Consider the following 10,452-nt stretch of genomic DNA (forward strand, 5'->3'; position numbering starts at 1 on the left):
ATTATTAAATTAATGATTTATATATTTATGTATGTATTCATGCATTCATTTATGTATGTATATATTTATGTGTGCGTTTATTTATTTATTTTTAATTACAGTAGATTTGGTCCGCCATACATTTCCTCTCTTTGAAGGGAAATTAGGTCGAGGGGAGGTACTTCAAGAAGAGGAATTGTAGAAATAGGGGGGATTTAGCCATAATGAAGACTTTGTGGCTGTAGTAACTAGTGACGACCTTTCGCAACCGGATGCTTTTGTCGCTGATGCCGGACGTGATGAAAACAACACAACGCGCTATCTGTCTGGCAAACTAGCTACTTAACTTGCATTTTCTACAAATGTCTAAAATAAAATTATTGAGGGTTTTCCTCAACGAGAGATTAACAGCTGCTGCTGAGGAGATATTAGGGGTTGTTGAAAAAACTATTGCAGAGTATGAGGAGGAAGTGTTCCGTCTACAGAGTCTGCTCGACATTGACATTGTTCTTCAACCTGAGATAAACCTACACAGAGCAGGTAGGCCAACCCATTACGTTTGTCTAACTAACTCAACCTTCATTTGATAGGACATTGGAGCAAAGGTGGTTATTTTGTAGATGAAGTTTAGGATTAGTCAATCAAAAAGGGGACTTTTTTGGCCGCACCTTTTTTAATTTGAACGAAACTAAGTTAGCTACATGTTTGTCCATGGTAAAATGGTCAGAATGTGAATATTGGATCAGAATTATCAACCATTCGTTAGGTAAAGGCAAAGATTGTATTAACAGGCGCGGTCCTGGCCGTTCTGCCGCCTTAGGCGAGACAAAAAATTGTTGCCCTCCTACAACCCCGCAAATGACAATGGGGAAGTTAATTTAAATGTCTTGATGAAATGTGAAAATACATTTTCTGGACGTTTAAAATGCATATTTTCTGGACGTTTAAATGAATATTTTATGGACGTTGAACATCTATTTTCCGGAAGTTGAAATCGGGTTCATTTTTGGTTTTGAATTAACGTTGAAAATATGTAATTGCCACACCAAATCTGAACCAAACATAGAGATGGAAATGTATATATGTCCATCCATGTAGTGGGCCTACCTTTAGTAAAACAGGCAGTTGCATTGGCTTTATTAGTCCGGATTCCTGTGACTAATCAATTTGGCTTTTTTTTTATTTAACCAGGTAGGCCAGTTGAGAACAAGTTCTCATTTACAACTTTGACCTGGCCAAGATAAAGCAAAGCAGTGCGACACAAACAACACATGGGATAAACAAACATACAGTCAATAACACAATAGAAAAATCTATATACAATTTGTGCAAATGTAGTAAGATTAGGGAGGTAAGGCAGTAAATAGGCCATAGTGGCAAAATAATTACAATATAGCAATTAAACTCGAGTGATAGATGTGCAGAAGATGAATGTGCAAGTAGAAATACTGGGGTAAAGGATCAAAAAAGTATAATAACAATATGGGGATGAGGTAGTTGGGTGGGCTATTTACAGATGGGCTGTGTACAGGTGCAATGATGTTAGGCTGCTCTGTGTGCTGATGCTTAAACTTAGTGAAGGAGATATGACTCCAGCTTCAGTGATTTATATATTTTTTTAAATTAAAATTATTTATTTATTTTGCAATTTGTTCCAGTCATTGGCAACAAGAGAACTGGAAGGAAATGGCTTTGGGGATGACTAGTGAAATATACCTGCTGGAGCACGTGCTAGGGATGGGTGCTGCAATGGTGACCAGTGAGCTGAGATAAGGCAGGGCTTTACCTAGCAAAGACCTATAGATGACCTGGAGCCAGTGGGTTTGGCGATGAATATGAAGCGAGGGCCAGCCAACAAGCGCATACAGGTCGCAGTGGTGGGTAGTATATGGCGCTTTGGTGACAAAACGGATGGCACTGTGATAGACTACATCCAATTTGCTGAGTAGAGTGTTGGAGGCTATTTTGTAAATGACATCGCTGAAGTCAAGGATCGGTAGCATATTGTTTGACAGCATGAGTGAAGGATGCTTTGTTGCGAAATAGGAAGCCATTTCTAGATTTAATTTTGGATTGGAGCTGCTTAAGGTGAGTCTGGAAGGAGAGTTTACAGTCTAACCAGACACTTAGGTATTTGTAGTTGTCCACATATTCTAAGTCAGAACCGTCCAGAGTAGTGATGCTAGGCGGGCGGGTGCGGGCAGCGATCGGTTGAAGAGCATGCATTTAGTTTTACTTGCATTTAAGAGCAGTTGGAGGCCACGGAAGGATTGCTGTATGGCATTGAAGCTCGTCTGGAGGTTTGTTAACACAGTGTCCAAAGAAGGACCAGAAGTATACAGAATGGTGTCTGCGAAGAGGTGGATCAGAGAATTCAGTCCATTAACATCAACAAGCCTGTAGTTGAGTGGTTCGAGAGTTTCAAGTTCCTTGGTGTCCACATCACCAACGAACTATCATGGTCCAAACACACCCTAGACAGTTGTGAAGAGGGCACAACAAAACCTTGTCCCCCTCAGGAGACTGGAAATATTTGGCATGGGTCCCCAGATCCTCAAAGTTCTACAGCTGCACCATTGACAGCATTCTGACCGGTTGCATCACCGCCTGGTATGACAACTGCCCGGCATCATACACCCCCACCCTTATTTTTCCCCGACAGTTTATTTCTGTCGGCGCGACGCACAAAGATTCCCGTTGGCTGTACCGACTCCGACAGCATATCCCGAGAGAGCCATGTTTCCATGAAACAGAGTACAATCCCCGATGTCTCTCTGGAAAGCAACCCTTACCCTAACTTCGTCTACCTTGTTATCTAGAGACTGGACATTAGCAAGTAATATACTCTGAAGTGGTGAGTGGTGTGCGCGTCTCGGAAGTCTGACCAGAAGGCCGCTCCGCCTACCTCTTCTGTGGCGACATTGTTTTGGCTCAGACTCTGGAATCTGTTCAGATGCCCTGGGTGGTTTGGACAAAGGATCCGCTTCGGGACAGTCGTATTCCTCGTCGTAATGCTGGTAAGTTGACTACGCTCTGATTTCCAATAACACGTAAAGTTTTCTGGGCTAACAATGTAAGAAATAATACATAAAAAAAACAAAATACTGCAAAGTTTCCTAAGGACTAGAAGCGAGGCGGCCCTCTGCCGGCGCCGACAGAGATGGCCGCCTCGCTTCGCGTTCCTAGGAAACTATGCAGTTTTTAGTTTTTTTACGTGTTATTTCTTACATTGGTACCCCATGTCATCTTAGGTTTCATTACATACAGTCGAGAAGAACTACTGAACATAAGAGCAGCGTCAACTCACCATCAGTACGACCAAGAATATGACTTTCGCGAAGCGGATCCTGTGTTCTGCCTTTCACCCAGGACAACGGAATGGATCCCAGCCGGCGACCCCAAAAAATTACTTCGTAAAAGGGGGAAACGGAGCGGTCTTCTGGTCAGACTCCGGAGACTGGCACATCGTGCACCACTCCCTAGCATTCTTCTCGCCAATGTCCAGTCTCTTGACAACAAGGTTGATGAAATCCGAGCAAGAGTAGCATTCCAGAGGGACATCAGAGACTGTAACGTTCTTTGCTTCACGGAAACATGGCTCACTGGAGAGACGCTGTCGGAGTCGGTGCAGCCAACTGGTTTCTCCACGCATCGCGCAGACCGAAACAAACATCTTTCTGGTAAGAAGAGGGGCGGGGGCGTATGCTTCATGGTTAACGTGACGTGGTGTGATCATAACAACATACAGGTACTCAAGTCCTTCTTTTCACCTGATTTAGAATTCCTCACAATCAAATGTCGACCGCATTATCTACCAAGGGAATTCTCTTCGATTATAAAAACAGCCGTATGGCTCTGAACGAACTTTATTTGACACTTTGCAAACTGGAATCCATTTATCCGGAGGCTGCATTCATTGTAGCTGGGGATTTTAACAAGGCTAATCTGAAAACAAGACTCCCTAAATTTTATCAGCATATCGATTGCGCAACCAGGGCTGGAAAAACCTTGGATCACTGCTATTCTAACTTCCGCGACGCATATAAGGCCCTGCCCCGCCCTCCTTTCGGAAAAGCTGACCACGACTCCATTTTGTTGATCCCTGCCTACAGACAGAAACTAAAACAAGAAGCTCCAGCGCTGAGGTCTGTTCAACGCTGGTCCGACCAATCTGATTCCACACTCCAAAACTGCTTCCATCACGTGGACTGGGATATGTTTCGATATATTGCGTCAGACAACAACATTGACGAATACGCTGATTCGGTGAGCGAGTTCATTAGAACGTGCATTGAAGATGTCGTTCCCATAGCAACGATTAAAACATTCCCAAACCAGAAACCGTGGATTGGTGGCAGCATTCGCGTGAAACTGAAAGCCCGAACCACTGCTTTTAATCAGGGCAAGGTGACCGGAAACATGACCGAATACAAACAGTGTAACTTTTCCCTCCGCAAGGCAATCAAACAAGCTAAGCGTCAGTATAGAGACAAAGTAGAATCTCAATTCAACGGCTCAGACACGAGGTATGTGGCAGGGTCTACAGTCAATCACGGATTACAAAAAGAAAACCAGCCCAGTCAGGGACCAGGATGTCTTGCTCCCAGGCAGACTAAATAACTTTTTTGCCCGCTTTGAGGACAATACAGTGCCACTGACACGGCCCGCAACTAAAACATGCGGACTCTCCTTCACTGCAGCCGACGTGAGGAAAACATTTAAACGTGTCAACCCTCGCAAGGCTGCAGGCCCAGACGGCAGTTCCTCGGCGTACACATCACAGACAAACTGAATTGGTCCACCCACACAGACAGCATCGTGAAGAAGGCGCAGCAGCGCCTCTTCAACCTCAGGAGGCTGAAGAAATTCGGCTTGTCACCAAAAGCACTCACAAACTTCTACAGATGCACAATCGAGAGCATCCTGTCGGGCTGTATCACCGCCTGGTACGGCAACTGCTCCGCCCACAACCATAAGGCTCTCCAGAGGGTAGTGAAGTCTGCACAACGCATCACCGGGGGCAAACTACCTGCCCTCCAGGACACCTACACCACCCGATGTCACAGGAAGGCCATAAAGATCATCAAGGACAACAACCACCCGAGCCACTGCCTGTTCACCCCGCTATCATCCAGAAGGCGAGGTCAGTACAGGTGCATCAAAGCTGGGACCGAGAGACTGAAAAACAGCTTCTCTCTCAAGGCCATCAGACTGTTAAACAGCCACCACTAACATTGAGTGGCTGCTGCCAACACACTGACTCAACTCCAGCCACTTTAATAATGGGAAATGATGTAAAATATATCACTAGCCATTTTAAACAATGCTACCTAATATAATGTTTACATACCCTACATTATTCATCTCATATGTATATACTGTACTCTATCATCTACTGCATCTTTATGTAATTAATACATGTATCACTAGCCACTTTAACTATGCCACTTTGTTTACATACTCATCTCATATGTATATACTGCACTCAATACCATCTACTGTATCTTGCCTATGCCGCTCTGTACCATCACTCATTCATATATCTTTATGTACATATTCTTTATCCCCTTACACTTGTGTCTATAAGGTAGTAGTTTTGGAATTGTTAGCTAGATTACTTGTTGGTTATTACTGCATTGTCGGAACTAGAAGCACAAGCATTTCGCTACACTCGCATTATAACATCTGCTAACCATGTGTATGTGAGAAATAAAATTTGATTTGATTATCCTGTACATACATTAAAGCTAGCTTGACGTTTTTGCGCCACAAATGAGTCGTAACCCCATCCTTGTGGGTATTACTGCACTGTGTTGCTATTACTGGACTAGCTACAAATGAAGGAAAAGTACTACAATCCTCACTTGATTACCACTTCCAAACGCACAGGAGAGGAGGAGATGCAGGTTTTTTTGCATTAATTTATGTCGTTTCTACTTTCTGGATGTACAGTGCATTCGGAAAGTTTTCGGACTCCTTTTTCCACATTTTGTTACGTTAGCCTTATTCTAAAATTGAATAAATACATGTTTTTCCCTCATCAATTTACACAATGATAAAGTAAACCCTTTTTTTGAAAATATATTAAAAATAAATTTAAATACCTTATTTACATAAGTATTCAGACCCTTTGCTATGAGACTGGAAATTGAGCTCCGGTGCATCCTGTTTCCATTGATCATCCTTGATGTTTCTACAACTTTATTGGCGTCGACATGTGGTAAATTATATTGATTGGACATGATTTGGGAAGACACACACCTGTCTATATAAGGTCCCACCGTTGACAGTGCATGTCAGAGCTAAAACCAATCCATGAGGTCAAAGGAATTGTCCGTAGAGCTTCGAGACAGGATAGTGTCGAGGCACACATCGTGGGAAGGGTCACAAAAAATGTCTGCAGCATTGAAGGTCCCGGTGGCCTCATTCTTAAATGGAAGAAGCTTGGAACCACCAAGACTCTTCCTCGAGCTGGCCGCCCGACCAAACTGAGCAATCGGTGGAGAACGGCCTTGGCCAGGGAGGTAACTAAGAACCCGATGGGTACTCTGACAGAGTTCCTTCATGGAGATGGGAGAACCTTCCAGAAGGACAACCATATCTGCAGCACACCACCAATCAGACCTTTATGGTAGTGGCCAGATGGAAGCCACTCCTCAATAAAAGGTACATGACTGCCCGCTTGAAGTTTGCCAAAAGACAGCTAAAGACACGCAGACCATGAGAAACAAGATTCTCTGGTCTGATGAAACCAACATTGAACTCTTTGGCCTGAATGCCAAGCATCACACCTGGAGAGAACCTGGCACCATCCATACGGTGAAGCGTGGTGGTGGCAGAATCAAGCTGTGGTGATGTTTTTCAGGGACTGGTAGGGACTGGTAGACTAGTCAGGATTGAGAGAAAGATGAATGCAGCAGAGTTCCTTGATGATAAACCTGCTCAGGACCTCAGACTGGGGAGAATATTCACCTTCCAACAGGAAAACAACCCTAAGCACACAGCAAAGACAACGCAGGAGTGGTTTTGGGACAAGTCTCTGAATGTCCTTGAGTGGCCTAGCCAGAGGACGGACTTGAACCCGATCAAACATCTCTGGAGAGACCTGAAAATAGCTGTGCAGCGACGCTCCCCATCCAACCGGACAGACCTTGAGGATCTGCAGAGAAGAATGGGAGAAACTCCCCAAATACAGCTGTGCCAAGCATCATACCCAAGAAGACCTGAGGCTGTAATCGCTGCCAAATATGTTTTTAACCAAGTACTGAGTAAAGGGTCTGAATAGTTATGTGTGATATTTCTGTTTTTATATTTAATACATGTGCAGCTATTTCAAAAAATATGTTTTTGCTTTGTCATTATTGGGTATTGTGTGTAGATGTATTTATTTTTATAATCCATTTGAGAATAAAGCTGTAATGTAAAAAAAAAAAGTAAAGGTAGGAATACTTTCCGAATGTACTGTATGTAGTGTATCTCCAGATTATGTAAAATTGGGTATAAGCTACGATGAAGAACAATCTCACACATTTTTAGATCATTGACTTTAAAGGTTACATTCCCTAATTGTTATTTGAACGTTTTCTAAAGAAATTTAAAAAATCGTTTTGCAACCCTGTTTGTAAACTTTCAGCTTATATTTTTCAGTGATGAAGAAAGATATGGTTGTCCCATGATAGGGTTGGGGTATGTAAAATGGGTTAACTTTGTTTTGGCATTCATGGGCAAAAATGTATGGAATGTTAGTTTTTTTTAAATCAAAAGGGGTGCAGTCAAAAAGGTGATTTGAATTCATATGGAAAGACCCATTTCTTTCTACTTTACTAGCAGAAGTTAATTATTGCAGGAGGTAGTTCAACAGGAGGTAGTTCTGCAATGTCATTGACTTTTCTATTTCATCCTTTCTTCCAGATGTCCAGCAGCTCAATCTCTCTGTCTCTGAAGAAGAGGTTCCCCCTGAGCAGCAGCAGTGTGAGCAGGAGTGGAGCCCCAGTCTGGGACCGGAGGAGCCAGAGCCCACACAGATTAAAGAAGAGCAGGAGGAACTCAGGACCAGTCAGGAGGAAGAGCAGATTCAAGGGCTTGAGGCAGATGCCATAGAATTCATATTCAATCCTGTCTGTGTGAAAAGTGATCGTGATGAAGACTCAACTCAGCCCTCACATCTCTATCAAGCCCAAAAGGAGGGAAACGGAGAGAGAGACACTCTACCCAGTACTACAACTGAAAATATCAAAACAGAACCTGATGGAGAGGACTACATAGAATCAGAACCAACCAGTGTCTCTCAGCCTTTCACTATAGTTCAGAGTGAAAACAGGCAAAGTGTCAGTGGTAGGGAGACTGGAGGACCTCCTTCAGGTTTTAAGTCAGTCAAATCAAAAATAACAAAGATGGTAAAAGGACAAATGTCCCATATCAATAGTAAGGGTAAGAGATCTACACAGTTGTCCCTCCTGAAATCATCCAGTCAAAGTAATTCTACTCCCTGTTGTAAGTTGTGTGGCAAGGCTTTTCATCAAATGGGTTCATTAATTAAACACGTGCAAACTCATAAAGATAAAGAAGATATTTGTGGTGTTTGTGGTAAATGTTTTCAGTCCACAGAAAGTATGGAAGATCACTTCCAAACTCACATTACAGCTAGTTTTTGTTGTGATGTTTGTAGTAAAGGGTTCAGCAAGAACAGTAAGCTGATAGTGCACATGAGAAGCCACACTGGGGAGACTCCATTTCGATGTTGTCATTGTAGCAAAGGATTCAAACAGAATGGAAGTCTAAAAATACACATGAGAATTCACACTGGGGAGAAACCTTTTTCATGCCCTATTTGTTGCACATGTTTCAGTCAGAATGGAGATCTAAAAATACACATGAGGATTCACACAGGGGAAAAACCATATAGCTGTTGTCATTGTGGCCAAGGATTCAACCAGAAGGGAAATCTAAAAACACACATGAGGACCCACACAAGAGAGAAACCTTATCGCTGTCATGATTGTGACCAAGGATTCAGCACTGGCAGCGCTCTGAAAAGACACATTATGATTCACACAGGGGAGAAGCCTTTTTGCTGTCCTGATTGTGGAAAAACATTTAATCGGAGTGGACATGTAAAATTACACATGAGGACCCACACAGGGGAGAAATAATATTGCCATTTGTGGCAAAGGATTCAGCACTAGTGTCCTTCTGAGATTAAAAACATTTGGATTCATACTGGAGAGAAACAGTATCCATAGTGACTGTGGTAAACGATTCTGCACTGGCACCAATCTGAAAGTGCCCTTAAGGACTCAGAGGAGAGAATAGATACCCTCAATTTAGAAAATTATTTCCCCAATCAGGTACGTTAAATAACAGTCAGACACAATGAGAAAACAGTGTCTTTCATTTAAAATTGATAGAACTGTCACTAGAGGGAGAACTTAACGGTGTGCTGTTTGGGGAAAGGTCTGGAGACCGAAGATTGAGAGTCGATGTCTCAGACCACTACTCGTGGGTGAATAAGATATGATGGAATTACTGCTTGAATGTAAGAACTCCATCACTATCTAACAGAGAGCAGTTGTTAGTTATAGGATAACCAGACATTTTGGAAACTCCTCCCTTTGTACTTAAAACATTTTTGTTTTTGAAATCTTATACATTATGTACACCTGCTCTTTCCATTAAATAGACTGACCAGGTAAAACCAAGGTGAACGCTCTGATGCCTTATTGATATCACTTGTTAAATCCATTTCAGTGTAGATGTTTTGTATACTCTATGCTTTGACGGACTAGCGCTCTCGTGAATAAACATTTTGACTATCATAGCTGGGCCTCCGTCTGTTTCATTCAACCAGTATTTTACAAATTCTAGGTTGCAGACTGAGTAGTTTAATTGAATTGGGTTTTGAATATTGAGAACATAATTCTCGTGACACAGACGTAGTTTCTCTGTCCTGGCGATGCAGAGAAAACCCAGCCAGCTCTATATTATACGTGTCGTTGTTCAGTCACAAATTGATGAAACATAATACACTGTTCAAAAAATAAAGGGAACACTAAAATAGCACATCCTACATCTGAATTAATGAAATATTCTTATTAAATACTTTTTTCTTTACATAGTTGAATGTGCTGACAACAAAATCACACAAAAATGATCAATGGAAATCAAATTTATCAACCCATGGAGGTCTGGATTTGTACACTGAGTGTCACACTCAAAATTAAAGTGGAAAACCACACTACAGGCTGATCCAACTTTGATGTAATGTCCTTAAAACAAGTCAAAATTAGGCTCAGTAGTGTGTGTGGCCTCCACGTTCCTGTATGACCTCCCTACAACGCCTGGGCATGCTCCTGATGAGGTGGACCTGGACTGAAGCATCTGCCAACTCCTGGACAGTCTGTGGCTTTGGTGGATGGAGCGAGACATGATGTCCCAGATGTGCTCAATTGGATTCAGGTCGGGAACGGGCGGGCC

The 10,452-nt window shown here is 42.6% G+C and overlaps 1 protein-coding gene across 1 annotated transcript; it reads left to right on the forward strand.

Annotated features, from left to right (window-relative positions):
• The first annotated feature begins 211 nt into the window (after positions 1-211).
• On the forward strand, positions 212-9,796 carry LOC109897826 (zinc finger and SCAN domain-containing protein 2-like). Its single transcript, XM_020492423.2, has 2 exons — positions 212-519; positions 7,891-9,796. The coding sequence occupies exons 1-2, from the start codon at positions 342-344 to the stop codon at positions 9,129-9,131; spliced, it is 1,419 nt and encodes a 472-aa protein (XP_020348012.1). The 5' UTR covers positions 212-341; the 3' UTR covers positions 9,132-9,796.
• Positions 9,797-10,452: the final 656 nt, after the last annotated feature.

This window comes from Oncorhynchus kisutch, linkage group LG10, assembly GCF_002021735.2.
Source record: "Oncorhynchus kisutch isolate 150728-3 linkage group LG10, Okis_V2, whole genome shotgun sequence".
NCBI lineage: Eukaryota > Metazoa > Chordata > Actinopteri > Salmoniformes > Salmonidae > Oncorhynchus > Oncorhynchus kisutch.